Source organism: Lagenorhynchus albirostris, chromosome 10 (genome assembly GCF_949774975.1).
Source record: "Lagenorhynchus albirostris chromosome 10, mLagAlb1.1, whole genome shotgun sequence".
NCBI classification, from domain to species: Eukaryota; Metazoa; Chordata; class Mammalia; order Artiodactyla; family Delphinidae; genus Lagenorhynchus; species Lagenorhynchus albirostris.
This window is the reverse complement of record NC_083104.1, coordinates 41,170,344-41,185,538: the sequence shown is the minus strand read 5'-3', so window position 1 is coordinate 41,185,538 and position 15,195 is coordinate 41,170,344. Positions and strand designations below refer to the sequence as shown.

At 46.2% G+C, this 15,195-nt stretch overlaps 2 protein-coding genes across 3 annotated transcripts in view; one reads left to right on the top strand and one right to left on the bottom strand.

Annotated features, from left to right (window-relative positions):
• The window catches only part of LRRC2 (leucine rich repeat containing 2), a 50,554-nt gene extending 49,031 nt beyond the window's left edge, over window positions 1-1,523 (bottom strand). For both annotated transcript variants that reach the window (XR_009542845.1, XM_060162161.1), the window contains exon 1: window positions 1,379-1,523. The gene's annotated coding sequence lies outside the window, so the exon portion shown is untranslated. The remainder of the gene's footprint in view (window positions 1-1,378) is intronic.
• Window positions 1,524-10,980: 9,457 nt separating this feature from the next.
• Window positions 10,981-14,155, top strand: CRIPTO (cripto, EGF-CFC family member). Its single transcript, XM_060164038.1, has 6 exons — window positions 10,981-11,015; window positions 11,808-11,860; window positions 11,943-12,077; window positions 12,536-12,650; window positions 12,735-12,844; window positions 14,043-14,155. The coding sequence occupies exons 1-6, from the start codon at window positions 10,981-10,983 to the stop codon at window positions 14,153-14,155; spliced, it is 561 nt and encodes a 186-aa protein (XP_060020021.1).
• The last annotated feature ends 1,040 nt before the right edge of the window (window positions 14,156-15,195 follow it).

Genomic DNA, 15,195 nt, shown 5'->3' with positions numbered 1-15,195 from the left:
ATTTTATGTCACCTGATCAGTGTTCCCCTGGGGACACACATTATTTTACGGTAATTTGTTAAACTAGAAAATCTGGCCAAGGGAGGCAGAGGCTCCAGACAGGATTAAGAGGACAGTCTCAGGGTCAGGACAGTCTCAGGGCTGGAGTCCTGCCTCCCCCGCCTACTGCTGCATGTCCCTGAGACGGCTACCTAACCTCTCTGAACCTTGGTGTTCTCATCTGGACACGGTGCGACAGCAGCACCGAGCTCATAGGATTAGTGGAAGGATCACGCGTGATAATTTGTGTCACGTGCTTAAGACAGTACCTGGCACCTAGTAAACCTCAAAAAATGTCAGTTATTTAAAGAAAAAAAAGAAATTAAGACAGACATTGTTCCCAGTTATATATAAGAACAAAAGGTACATGAGCATCTGGGGATTTTTCTCTATCAGGTATGGTTACAGAGGTTCTATGGGAGAACACCCAGCTCCTAAGTTATGGGAGAGGATTTGGTCCCTCAGAAGAGCCGCCACGCAGTGGTTAAGAATCCACCTGCCAATGCAGGGGACACGGATTCAAGCCCTGGTCCGGGAAGATCCCGCCTGCGGCAGAGCAACTAAGCCCGTGTGCCACAATTACTGAGCCTGCACTCTAGAGCCCACGAACCACAACTACTGAAACCCGCGTGTCTAGAGCCTGTGCTCTGCAACACAGAGAAGCCACCGCAATGAGAAGCCCGTGCACAGCAAAAAAGAGTAGCACCTGCTCGTGGCAACTAGAGAAAGCCCGTGCGCAGCAACGAAGACCCAACGTAGCCCCCCCTCCCAAAATATATATGTATATGTATGTATGTATAAGAGAAGAGCCACCAGCACAGTCAAACTGCTTACAAAACCAGACAATTCTCTTCCGGGTTCTAATCACTCTCCCACCCTCACCTCCACGCCTCTCCTGGAGGACAGACTTCCCCGGCCAGATGTCAATCATCCCTTTCAGGGCACTGAAGAAGCACAAACAGAGTTGATTTATCACCCCCCGGAAAGCACTGTGGACCAGAAAGTTTTGAGCTCAGCCTTGGGAACAAGGGTGATGCTGAGAGTAACCCACTAACAAGAGCCGGAGTATGGAGACCCGGCCACAGCAGCAGCCCGGCTACCTAGACCTGCCCACTCACAGGCTCTCCTTCCGCATTCAATTCCAGGCCCTGCATAATCCTCAATCCGTGTTCGTTTGGGAGGTTCACCCCCGTCAAGCCTCAGCACAGCAGGGACAGACATAAACAAGGAAGCACTGTCCCCCGGCCCCTCCACAGGTGCCCCATCCCCCTACCCTCGCCTTCCCCACAATCCCCCAGTTTCAGGAGCAGCCGCGCACTCACCCCCCACGCCCACCTACCCGTGAATGGGCTGCAGCCCTGAGCCCCTGCCGCTGCCTGCCGAGTGGAATCCGAGCCTGTTTACTCCGCAGCAGCGACACACGGGGGCCAGAAGCGCTCCAACTGCCCCAGCTTCCCGGCTTGTGCGCTAATGGGCTATGTTTGTAGCCTGATAATATGATCTGTAGGACATGTGCTGATAAACTATCTATCTATTCTATGTGACTCAGCCCAGCGTGAGACAAAACAGACTTGGGCGGGGAGGGCTTGACACAGCGTAAACGATGTGCCGGCCAATCTGAGCCATATAACCCGGGATTATCTGCACCTCCCTGCAGGTGGCGGGGGCCTTTCAACATTGGACATCCTGAAGTGTGCTAAAAAAAAAACAGGTCAGAGAAGGCAAAGGGTGACATATTCTTAGCCCGCTAAGCTGGAAACCAAACTGAAAGCAGGATGAGAAAGCCATACGACCAAGGAAATGTAATTTTTTTTTCAGTATTTGAAGCAGATGTCCAAGGTCTTGATTTCATCCTTACATTTTTTTCTTAATTTTATTTAATTTAAGAAATTAATTTCCTAAAACATATGTGAGTTTAGGTTCTCTTTAGAGATTTTAGCATTTGGGCAAATATGTTTTCCTGATATCCAACAGTGGGACAATATGACAGTTAACAAGCAGCAATCGTGCCTACACAACCCCTTGGTGCCCCTTCACGGCCACAGTTCCTCATACACCTTCACCCCAAAACAGAAAAACACCTTTTGTCTAATATATACATAATAACTCTAATTACAAAAATAGTTTGATTTCTGAAGGACTATTTCCATAATGGAACATTTTCTGTTTGTTGACATTTTAATTAAATTACCATTTTTAATTGTATACTAAGTTAGTGGGGCTCAAATTAATCTTTGTGACTATATTGAATCATACCTCTAAAATGTTAGATGTGCTTTTTATTACTTAGGATAGACTTTTCATATTATGTTTCTCTTTTGATAAATAATGTAAGTTACCTAGTTAGTAATTAATGTTTAGTTTGCATTTTGTTTTCTTTTTTTTTCTGGTATCCTCAACTAAAGAATATAAATTGAAAAAGCAGTTTCAGTTCACATTCTACTTGAATACCATTTCAATTTATAAGAGAGAGAGAAACATTCAAAAGCTTAATCATATTTAAGTGGAAAAAAATTTTTCCCACAAATGCATTCAGAATACAATGGGATTGGGCTTCCCTGGTGGTGCAGTGGTTAAGAATCCACCTGCCAATGCAGGGAACACAGGTTCGAGCCCTGGTTCGGGAAGATCCCACATGCCTTGGAGCAACTAAGCCCGTGCGCCACAACTACTGAGCCTGCGCTCTAGAGCCCGCAAGCCACAACTACTGAGCCCGTAAGCCACAACTACTGAAGCCCACACACCTAGAGCCCGTGCTCCGCAACAAGAGAAGCCAACACAATGAGAAGCCTGCACACCGCAACAAAGAGTGGCCCCCGCTCACCGCAACTAGAGAAAGCCCACGCGCAGCAACGAAGACCCAACACAGCCAAAAAGAAATAAATAAAAATAAAATTAAAAAAAAAATACAATGGGTTGCCTTTATGATGCTGATTGGAGGAACAGGCCATAGTCATCAGACTATAATGATGTGCACTCAACAGGATCGAGAAATTTAGCAAATGAAAATAACTTTCAGTTACAGTTGAATTTCAGATAAATAACAAATAATTTTTTAATATGTGTCTCAAATACTACATGAGTCATACTAAAAAATTATTTGTTGTTTCTCTGAAATTTAAATATAAGTGAGTGGCCTGTATTTTACATGGCAACCCTCCACCCAAACCACCCAGGACCTTACTAAAATGCTGAGTTGGCTTCAAGAGGCCAGAGAAGGGCTGAGAGTCTGTATCTCTAACAAGTTCCAGGTGATGTGGAAGTTGCTGGTCCAGAGACCATATTGTGAGTGGCAAGGATCTAGAATTAGCATAGTCTGGTGCAGTGATACCGAGGACTGGCTTCTCACTGGCATGGCCTGGATAGACCTCTCTGCCCCTCAGAAGTTCTGACTCAGTAAGTCTGGGACAGGGGTCCAGGGGTCGATATTTTCAGCATGCTCCACAGGAGTTGTTGTTTCTGATTCCCAGGCAGGGATGTGAACCAGGAAATATTTTAAAATACAAAAGTTACCATGTTCATGCAAGGAATTATTATTGTATTAAACTCACTCTGTGCAGATTGTTGTATCGCTGGGCTAAGTGTGTCCAGAAAGACCTTCCAGTTTCTGAGCTCCCAAGGGGCAGCAGATAGGATTGTGCCCTGCAGTCTGCACATCCCAGTGTCCCCTTACAGCTGGAAGCAGCCCAACTCCTAACAGCCTTATTATTACCAATCCTGGCCACTTTCTTAGAGCTCAACACTTTTTTATGCAATTCAGTTCCAGCTGGGCTTGTAAACTCATGAAACGCAGTCCAAAGACCACAGCTCCAGCTTCTCCACGGGGAGGTGTATATGTTTGCCTCACATCCAAAGGGGTTCCACACACAAGCTCACCCAGATACCCACAGGGGACTGAAGGCTTTCTCACAGCCACTCTGAGTCTAGGATTCCTGTTGGAACATTGAGTCACATGCACCACGAAGCTTTCTTCCAAGTAAATACCTGGTTTCCAGAGTTTCCAGAGTGGGGTGCACTTCAAAGGGCCCAGGGTCATTTGCATACAGGAAATCTTCTCCCTGGAGCACCTTAACCCATCTCTGACACAGCTTGGGTTTTGCACTTTGGCCTCCCTCATCCCTCCACTTGCATTTCATCCATTTCAAAACCATTAAGAGCTGTGAAGAATGCCTGAACGCAATCAGATACAAAATCCACTTAAGAAGTACTTTAAAATGAGATCCTCCAGGTCTTGTGAAACCAAGTGGGACCCCAGCTTGCCTTCCCAAGTCTCACTCCAAGAAGTCTGTCTGCCCATCCATTTGTCTGTCAGGGGCCACTGACCTTGACCTGGTCAGCAGGGATCAGGAAGTGACTGCTCCTTCCCCATCAACAGTTTTTTCATAACACTAAAATGGCACTTGGCATAGACTACTGGGCTCATCTTATCTAGGGGGAAGGGGAAAGGGAGCAGAAGCCCAATCTTGGAGATCACTGTCTCTCCCAATATGCTCAGCACATAGAGCTGGTCAGTAAATATTTGTTGAATTAGATTGGAAGGAAAAAAATTTTGGTGAGAATTCTAAACTATAGTCATGTCTAAAAGTCTAAATCAGAATCCCCTACCCTACCATGGTTTCCGGTAAATACATCAGGACTATCTCATCTTGTATACGGTGAACTCTCTTGAATAAGTTGCCCAGAATTTGGCACTGCTTGGAGTACTTAGGATTGACTTTTTTCCCCCTTTACTGTTGCGGGGAGTGTTCTTTGTTGTATTTCCTGGCTCAGGCTAGGAGGCGCAATTTGTTTTCCTTTGGAGCTTCTCAAAGACCTAGTCCACGCCCGCCTCACCTTCCCTTTTAGAAAGTAAGGCTGAAATGTAACGCTGAGTCAGCCACAAATGTGGCAGATGGTATAAGATTTAGCCAAAAGGAAACCAGCACAGGCAAACACTGCACTAGAGGCTGGGGAAGCGAGATTTCCAGAAGACCAGGTTTCTGGATCTCCTAGTCTGAGGGATAAGGCATAGGGGGAGGGGCTGGTGAAAGACAAGAAAACCAGCAATTTACCACAGTGTTGACAAAATGAGGGAAACTCCAGTTCAAGTTCCCTCTAAGAACCACCTGCCAGTCCCTAGAAAAAGAAATACAAGCATCCAATAAACATAACTGCAAATCCAAACAACAACAGGATACTATCTTCACATATAGAATTGGCAAAAATTCAGACGCTTGCTGCAGCCAGCTGGTAAGGACCTGCAGGATCTGTGTGGAAGGGAGGAGAAGGGAGGGACAGGACACCGGTGCTGCCTTCCTGGAAAATAATTTGGAAATGTCCCCCCTTTAACCAAGCAGTTCCAGTGCCAGAAGTTTATCGGCTAGATATATTCCCAAGCAATCACCAGGATATACATATAAGGGAGTTCACTGCAGAACACAGAAACACACCAAGTGATTCCTGATAAGACAGTTTATGATACGTCTACATAGAAATTCATATGATACAGTCCCCACCCCCTGCACACACATACACAAATGAAGTCCCCTCTTAAGCCCTTCTCTGTCCCTCTTACCCAATTTCTGTAACAGTATAGCTCTAAAATGGCTCGTTTGAGCAGTCTTCCCTACTGAGTTTGAAGATTTTTGAGAGCAAGAATCTATTCTTCTAAACCCCACACAGAGGTCTGTAGCAAATACAGAATAGGTTTCCAGTGGCTGTTTGTTAAATGGTGAAAACAGAAAGCCATTTACTTGATAAACGGGCGAGGGCTCCACTTCTGACAGTTACTTGAGTTTTATCAGAAGCTGTTGGGCGCTGAGCTTGGTGGAATAAGAGGCCTCGCATTCCTCAGCTGGAGAAATTCCCCGGCCTGGCTTGCCGCTCTCCCCCATCTTCTGGCCTGAGGGGAAAATGACAGAAGTAAGACACAACGTGCCCCTAGGAATCCTATGATAAGAGTAGGCTTTGACCTTAAAACCTCCTCATTGTGCTGCAGAAATGGCTGCTCTGTTTATTAACTATTCAGTTGGGGGTTAATTCTAAATGGTCTCGACCACTGAAATGTTCGAATTGGCTTTTTAAAACTATCCTACCTCCAAATGTGTTTTCTTCCTTGAATTTGAGACAGACACTGGAAGTTTCTCTTTTGATTACGATGTTTTGTTTCGACTATTCTTGGTTGGTTGGATGATTTTAAGGCAAATTCTTACTTGTATATTTTAAACACACACAACTCTGTCTCTCTTGCCCCAGTGTTTAACACAGGACAGCTCAGAGTTGTCGAAGCCAAGTTCGTCTGCCCAATGCATGTTTCGGTCTGTTTGGCCCCTTTGTGCATTGGCACACGAACTTGGGTTTGACAACAAGAGGGCGATACTGAACCGTCCTGAGACCAAGACCATTTGTTTGTCAGTGCCCTCCATAAGGGAGGAGGTGGCCCCCATTCCAGGGTCTCCCATCCCCAGGCCCTCCGTGGGTCTCTAACACAGTACTCACTGGCCAGATGCTGGGTGGCATCTGTCAGTCGGCAGTGACCGAGCAGAGGTGTCCAGTGGCCGTCCCAGGGTCACCAATCCACTCCCCACCCAGACACAGCCACACAACTACAATCACTGATTATCGTCCTTTATCCCCCCTACTACGCAGTGGGGCCACCTCTCACCACTGTGTCCCCAGAGCCTAGCCCTTGACCGGTAACATAGTAGACTCATTAAGTACTTGTTGAATGAACAGTCTGCGGGCCGCCAGCCCGATAGCAAATGTCTGGCCGCTCAGGCACCTCTGCCCTCCCCTCCCCCTCATTTCTTCCTAACTCAAAACTTTGCCCAGATTCTGTCTAGTGCATACACTTGACTTTCTTTGGCCTCTGTACCCGTGGGGAATGCAGATCTTTTCAGTGAGTTCCAGTCTTTGGGTACACAGAGATTCTGTGTGGGCTGCAGGCTGAACACACCAGCCATGCAGACTCGGGGCCTTGGTTCCCTCCTGAAAGTGGGGAGGTGATTTCCAGGGATCCTAATTCAAGTCCTAAAAGTTCCACAAGAGCCCCTTTAAATAAGGAAGTGTCAATGCAGGGGTGGTGTCCTGCTGCCAGTTCTGCCACAGACCTGCCCAGCCTCTGTGGAAAAAGACATTTAAGTCCACAGATGGGATTCTTTGGTTCATCCATAAAATGAGACTAGTATTGCCAATGCTGTTATCTACTTAGCACACCGGATTGTTGAGGACTGTGAAGCACAAAGTGTACTAAGAATGTACTGTACTTTCTTTAAGCCTCCGTGCAACTCCTGGGGTTGGGTGATTAGCTTTCTCCTCTGCACTGGCCTTCCCCATATCCAGCTTCTAGAGCTGCAGGCCAAGTTCCCCATTCTCTCTGAATCTCAGCGTGACACTTGAAGCTTTTTAACAAGTTGAAAGGCCACACAGGGAGTTGAAGCACAGCAGGAATTAGTGAGCTGCTGTGGAGTAAAAATGCTACCAGCTATAAGTAAATGGGCTGCATCGCATCCCACCATTGCTTTGATGGGGACCTACCTCCCACTAAAAATAATTTAAAGTTTAATTCTCCCAAGATGCAGGTGTAGAAGCAAATAACAGCTCTTCTTTAGCACCTGTGGACCTGTTGCCTTCACAGAGGTAGACACGGATGCTGAAATGGCTTCAGATGCTGCTGCCAATTCGTTTTGCCACGGTGTAAATCCAATGGACAGAGATGGGTGACAAGAGAACTGAAACAGGAGGGAAGGGGGCAGGGCACAACCTTTCAAGAATAACACAGTGGTTGAGAAAAACTGGAGACGACAAACACTGGTTAGATAAAGATGTAGAGAATGGACTTGAGGTCACAGGGAGGGGGAAGGGTAAGCTGGGACGAAGTGAGAGAGTAGCATGGACTCTCTCTACTACCAAATGTAAAATAGATAGCTAGTGGGAAGCAGCTGCAGAGCACAGAGAGATCAGCTCAGTGTTTGGTGACCACCTAGAGGGGTGGGAGGGAGATGCAAGAGGGAGGGGATATGGGGATATATGTATAGCCGATTCACTTTGTTATACAGCAGAAACTAACACAACATTGTAAAGCAATTATAATCCAATAAAGATGTTAAAAAAAAAACAAAAAAAAAAACTGGTTAGAGCTGACCAGGCCCAAGATGGTGGAAGATTTGACTCCCGGTAGACCTTGAGCTCATTATGCACTCATTGTAATATATTAGCATATGCTAAATGACACACCCACAGGCTCCATGACAGTTCCAAGGCTGACCATAAAAGGCCAAAATGTGGGCGGTGGCCCAACTCCTGGAAATCCCTGCCTCTTCCCCAAGAGTCTCTTTCCCAAGAGACTCTTTGCTCAAGAGTCCAGTACTGCAAGACAAGTGTTGGGTAAAAGGAAAGATAGCCTTACTGAGGAAGCCAGCAACCCTGGGGAGATGGTAGACTCATGTCACAAAGACCCAAACCCCCAGGTTTTGCTTGGGAAAAGAGGGAAAAGGGTTACGTGCAGGGGAGGGGTCAGTCTTCTATTTTCAGAGATGATTGTCTCCATCACGCGGTTCCAAGTAGCCGTCAGGTCTCGATTGTGGTTGGAACATTATCTGACCCATAAATCTTTGGTCACTTAGTCCTGGAGAATAAGGAACAAGGGTGAAGTCTATAGAAAAACTAATCCTCAATCTCGATACACATCAAGCAGCAAGCAGTTTCTCCATCAGCGGCAAGCTAAGCTAAGCTAATGGTAGAAGTCAGGCATAGTAATAATTAAGAAATATATTGGGGGGAATTCCCTGTTAGTCCAGTGGTTAGGACTACATGGTTCCACTGTTGGGGTCATGGGTTTGATCCCTGGTCGGGGAACTAAGATCCCACCAGCCTTGTGGTGTGGCAAAAAAAGGAGAAAGAAATAGATTTGGAACAATGCTGAGTTGCTGACAGTCCCTAGTTACAGTCTCATTTCCTCAGTTACAATCCCCACTGCCGGATTTTCTTTCCATGTCTAGGGAAAAGGGGTGAAGGCGTCTCTGTAACTTCAAGCTGAGCATGGGCGACGAAGGATTCTTAGAGTGGAAGGATCTGACATGGTGTAAGAAATATTCTTTGGTTCCCTTACGTGCCTGTTGAGATTCCAAAAGAGGCATCTCATTACTAACGTTTTAAGTAACTGTTTTGCAAAGAGCTGGCGTGCCAATTATGATCCCTTGACTAGAAGATAAAAATCCCAATTTAAGGATTCCTTCAAGCATTGACCTAATCCCAGAGGGAATCCAAGAAAATAGGTTCATAAACCAATCCCATCCACCTTGAAATAGGGGAGTATGGTGGGCTAAGATCTGTTGGAGCCAGGTTGTGTCACCGTCATCTTGATTGTTTTAAGCACAGTTAATCTTCAACTCCAGGGTCAGTTTTTTCCCATTCTCTTGAGGCCAGTTCTTGGAATTGTGCTAGCCATAGATTCAGTGCTGCTCAAGACAGAGCAGCTCATGTCATGGCTACAGTCTGGTCATCATGCAGTTAGCTTTTTCCCTCTGGTGGCAGTTATAGTATCTGCAACACAGCTCAGGAATGTGCATCAGACACTGTGTCCTTCAGGGAGGAACTGAAGATTCTGTGACTCTATTGTCCTAATCATTAGCTGCTTGAGCCTGCTCCTCTGTGACTCAACAGGAGACAAGGGACATGGAGGGGCTTTTTGTACCTGGGAGGGCCCCTCAGGGTCCTGCTTGGTTTCTAGAGGCCATGGGCTAAGTGACATGCCTCTCCAGCAGCAGCGTCTGGGGCTTCAGGGAACCACCAAATAAAGGCTTACAGCGTAACAGGGGACACAGCTCAATCTGGGGTTAATTCCCGTGTTGTTGGGGGCAGGGCGGAGAAGGGATGGAAGAGGCCACACTGTGGGCGCTGGGAGACTGTTAAAATGCAGTGAAACCCAGTGGCAAGGCTGAAATGGCCTCCCAGGCCAGACTGCCATGTTTCCAGAACATTTTCCTAGAGCAGGCCTGGCACCCCGATGCGCAGGCCACCAAGAAGGCGCAGGCCCTGGACGCACACTCGCTGCCCGCCTCCCCTCGCCCCACACCCCACCCCTGGCGCCGGCTCCTCTTCCTTCCAGTCTCGCTTGCAAATTCAGGTGCGCCTGGAATTTACACCCACTCACTCCTGCGAGGGCAGGAACCCCCCTCCTGACCCTGAACTTCTGTTTGGACTACCTGCTTCCTCGCCTTTCCCTCCCGCCCGCTGAGACGCACCCTTCTCGACCACCTGAGTCTGCCTGGGGCGGAGCACGGGCTCAACACACCGTTCTTGGAAAACCAAAGATGAAAGCAAATTTGCGGGAAATAAAACTTTTCAATAAAATATCAAACGCCTTGGGAGACCCATACCTGGTGTTCAGGTTTTCCCGATTACAGCAATACTTTCCACCACTCCTCCAACTTGGAATCACCACCCCGTCAAGAGTAATTGGTTTGCTTTTTTTTTCTTCTTTCTTTCAAAGAGTAAACCTGATCTTTTTAACTCGAAACTAATGATAGAGACATTAGGGCTAATTAACAACAGTTTTACAATAATGGCCTTTTCCATTCTCTTTGTTTGGCTTCACCGCCTCTCACCTCCACCCCCGAGTGTTTCGGCATTGTAATGCGCACGGGCCTCCGCCTCCCCGCCCACCGGAGGGCTGTCCCCGCCACCCGGGGGCTTGTGGCTGAGGAAGGAGAATCTCCCTGAAGGTTTTATTCAAAGCGTTTATTAGGACCGACCTGTCTGAGGAACCCCCCAGTTTCTTCCGGCATCCTGGCTCCTGCTTCTGAGACCTTCTGGGGAGACCACATTTCTTATCTGGGATATTTTTCTCCTTAAATGCCCATTTTTCACTTCAAGAAATTAACGTTTTCCTTTGGGTGTTTTGGCAATGGCTGTGAATTAAAGCCAGCCTAATATCTTTTTCTTTCTAAATTGTTAGGAGCCATGGACCAAAGAAAGATGGAGCGCTTTTCTTCCAGGTATGAACCAATCTTGAGTGTGAGCTTTTGATTACTAGTTTCCCAGCTTAGGAAACATGTCCTACACCTCTCTGTTGTTTGACTTCATCTCGTTCAAACCTTAAAGAGCTGCCAACAGTGCCGCTGTTTTTCCAAAAGACCTGGAACTTAAAGTTGCATCCACCTTTGCTATTGGCTTTTAACATCTTCAAACAGGTCACTGGCTCTGCCTCTGAAATGACTAATGTTTTCCTACTCTCTTGTTAGAAAAGGTCAATATTACAACGAAATTAAGAATCTGCTTCTGAGAAGGTTAAAGGTATAGGCAGGTTTTCAATATTTGGGAACCGTTAAGAATAATGGGAAATTTTTTTAAACCTTGAACATCTTTTAAATGACTGGTTTAAATGAAATAGTTTGTAAAATGGAATTCATAAATTACATAGAATGTCATCCAGGCATTTAAAATTCCTATATGAAAACTATATGCAGGAGAAAAAAACATGTGAAATAGAAGATAAAAGATTTATACCTACTTAAAATTATGTGCGTATGAGGACACAGCCTAAGAAGTAATAACACGTATTGGAAAGAGTTGGAGATTAGGTGGACTTTATTCTCATCATCTTTCTTTGTGTTGTTACGTGAATTAATCAGCCATTTTAAAAGAAAGGAAAAAGAAAAAAAGGAAAGTGGTGCTCTACAATTTCTCCCTAGCGGTCTGTGGTCCTGTGATGAGAAGACCCAGGTGTTAATTCAAAGGGATTTTATTTGCTTTGTTTTGCTAATGGAGGTCTGATTTCCTCTTCCTAGTATGATTTTGATCCTGGCCTTTTCCAGAGCATTTGAACTGGGATTAGTCACTGGTAAGAGACTTTGCTTTTTTGATCACTAGCAATTTTCACGTGGCCTGAAATACAGACGCAAGGAGTTAATTTTGTCATTCAGGATTGGGCCACTGTGAACTTGCCCGTCCATCACAGGGAGACCTGGCCTTCAGAGACAACGGCCTTCAGTCCCGAGAGGAGCCTGCAATTCGTCATCGGCCTTCCCAGTTTGTACCATCCATGGGAATCCAGAACAGTAAGATGTACCTGCCTTAGATCTACAGTGCGGTATTGCTATCCTGGTCCTTCTCGTGTTTCCTGAGTATCTTTTAGACCCTCTTTCACCTAAGACAGTGGGTACCTGGTTCTGGAGCTGGGCAGATGAATAGTTGGACTGGTTTTGATTCTGGGGGCCAGAGAGGCATTGTGTACTTCACCTCCGCAGAATGCAGTTTCCCTCACCTGATCCCACTTCATGCTGGGGACTCCAGGTACCACCACTGGCTTCTGCATGAAAAAAGATTTCGCTGATCAAAAGCACGGGTGGCCAAAGGAACACTAAAAAGGAGAGTCTTATTCTGTTAGGTTTACAATGTTTATAGACATCTGTCAACACTTGGGGAGATTAAGTCCTTACCGCCATATTAACCTTGGTTAACGGGAATTCAGTTTTTCAATCCTTCCACCCTCTCAGCCACTTTTCTTACATTTCAGGTAAGGAGCTAAACAGAACCTGCTGTCTGAATGGGGGAACCTGCATGCTGGGGTCCTTTTGTGCCTGCCCCCCCTCTTTCTATGGACGGAACTGCGAGCATGACATGCGCAAAGAGTAAGCCACTGAAACGGGCTGGGGGTGGAGAGGAGAGGGAAGGAGAGGTGGTGATTTAAACTCCGCATGTCCGTTCATCCTCAGGAACTGTGGATCTGTGCCCCATGACACCTGGCTGCCCAGAAAGTGTTCCATGTGTAAATGCTGGCACGGCCAGTTCCGCTGCTTTCCTCAGCCTTTCCTACCTGGTTGTGGTAAGCAAAGGGTTGCCCCTTTTGCCCTCTCAGGTTAGTTAGTTGCCTGTGGACACTTAATTAACAGGGTCTCTCCTCTTACCTCATGGCTTGCTGAAGACTGGCAGCCAGAGCTCTCCCTGTAAAAGCATCAAGGACTCCAGATGGGATGGTCGCCCTGGTGTCCTTGATATTTACTTCCTCAATATGTGGCCAGTCGTGCTGCCTTTCAGGTGGAGAGTTATTTCAAGTCTATTTGACATTCTACAGTATGTGAAATTCTATAGAGGCAAATAAACAAGAAAAGACTTGGCCTCTTAAACACGAAGAGACACACTCTGGCGTTCCTTTCTTTGGGCAGGGAGACCCAGACAGGCTCCAGGGGGGCAGCTCAGTGCCCACCCCACAGCAGGGTTGGGGGCACCCAACTCCAATTATTGCCCTTAAATTCCACCAGAGGAACTGACCCCACTCTCCTTTCTTAGGAAATTCTTCAGGGATCCTAAAAGGCCCCTCTAGGGCGCCCCCTGGTGATTGGTCTCATAACCCTTTCACCTCATTGATTTTTACTGATTTGAGGAAAACAATGACAAGGGCAGGGACCTAGAAGAGAACAAGAGGAGAGGGTTTGCTCCCTACCCCAACCTGAGCCAGATTTCTAGGGCCACCTTAGTTCAGAGACCTCTCCTACTTCTGACCCTGCATGTGTCAGAAATTGAAAATGTTCAACAAATTGAAAATGAAAACAAATGCTTCCTTGAGTACAACATGGGACCCCAATCCAGGCAGGGATTGTCTTTTCCTTTTGCATTGGGTATCAGGCCCAGGATAGGTGACTGGAAGGTGTGGGTGGAATGGCTGGATAGGTGGGGACCATATTTTCTCCCTGGAACTCGGGACGCAAAATGTGCTGTCTCCTTAGCATCAGAGCCTAACCAAGTTCTGCCACATGCCAGCAATTATAGGCGTCACCGGCTGGGGTAGGTTACCAGGTGTGAGAGCATGTATCCAGGGAAGATCAAGTTAACAGTTTGTCGCAATATTTTCTCAGGGGAGTCTAAGTGCACATAATCGGTACTGTTGATCCCATAAGCACATTGTACTCATCAAATCTTGGGCCCTAACTGCTTTTGGGTTCGTGTAGATGTGCCACGTGTTTGCCAACAGGATAAAGTGCCCGAGGGATTTCCTTTAATGACCAAGTGTCTCTACCTTCCAGATGGCCATGTGATGGATGAGCACCTCACAGCTTCCGGGACTCCAGAATTAGCGCTGTCTGCATGTGCTTTTATGCTACCTGGCATCTGCCTTGCTATACAAAGTTATTATTAACCCACATTTGTGTGCAGCATTTGCCATGCAGCTTTCATGACCTTTAAAGGCTGTCTCTCCAATGTCGCAACTGAGAGATGATCATTTGTTAGTAGTCTTGAAATGGTGAATAGATTTCCCTATGGTCCCTAACATTTCCTTAAAGTACCAACTACTTTCCTTTTCCCTGCCCTCTCCAAAAAACTACTTAAAAAAAAAAATGCCATATCTTGTTCCCAAGTCCTGTGTTTCTTGATACATGTAACTCTACCAAGGGCTTATTAATAGTTTCTTTTAAACAATTGAATTCTATCTACAGATTATTAAAGGTTACTCCCAATGTGGAACTGAGCATAAAGCATTGAATAGAGTTGTGATCAGAATCAATTAAGATAGTATCTTAAGGGTTTCCCTGGTGGCGCAGTGGTTAAGAATCCACCTGCCAATGCAGGCGACACGGGTTCAAGCCCTGGTCCTGGAAGATCCCACGTGCCGCAGAGCAACTAAGCCTGTGCGCCACAACTACTGAGCCCAGGTGCCACAAGTACTGAAGCCCACACGCCTAGTACCCGGGCTCCGCAACAAGAGAAGCCACCGCAATGAGAGGCCTGCGCACCGCAACGAAGACCCAATGCAGCCAAAAATAAAATAAAATAAATTAATTTTTTAAAAAGTATCTTGAAAGTGAAAGGAAAGGAAGCATTTGTAAGGGGAGCAAAGGAGAAGGGAGGGGGCAGACATCAGAGGTGAGAGACAGGATGCTGGAGTAATGGAAATGTGTGTGTATCCCTGGGAGACTAGGTAGAAAAGTGGGAGCAAATGAGAAATTTGAGAAAATAAAATGCATTACTTGATTGATCAGATGGTACAGAGAAGCAGATTAAAAAGCTTAAGTTGAAGGGCAAGTTTCTATCATCAGTAGGAAGCTGTATAAGACGAGGACACCTGTTTTCTCAAGGATTTGGAAAGAGAATAAAGTCCTTGAAAAAAAATTATATCTAAATTCCCTCAATGTATTATTAAGAGTGCTTAATACATTATGATTTCTCCATACTATGCAA

What these genes read in the sequence shown, in the direction of transcription:
- CRIPTO (XM_060164038.1), top strand. Translation starts at nt 10,981, where the DNA reads ATGGACCAAAGAAAGATGGAGCGCTTTTCTTCCAG. An exon ending in ATCCATGGGAATCCAGAACA is followed by an intron (nt 12,078 to 12,535) that starts GTAAGATGTACC and finishes CTTACATTTCAG; the next exon opens with GTAAGGAGCTAAACAGAACC. An exon ending in GCCTTTCCTACCTGGTTGTG is followed by an intron (nt 12,845 to 14,042) that starts GTAAGCAAAGGG and finishes TCTACCTTCCAG; the next exon opens with ATGGCCATGTGATGGATGAG.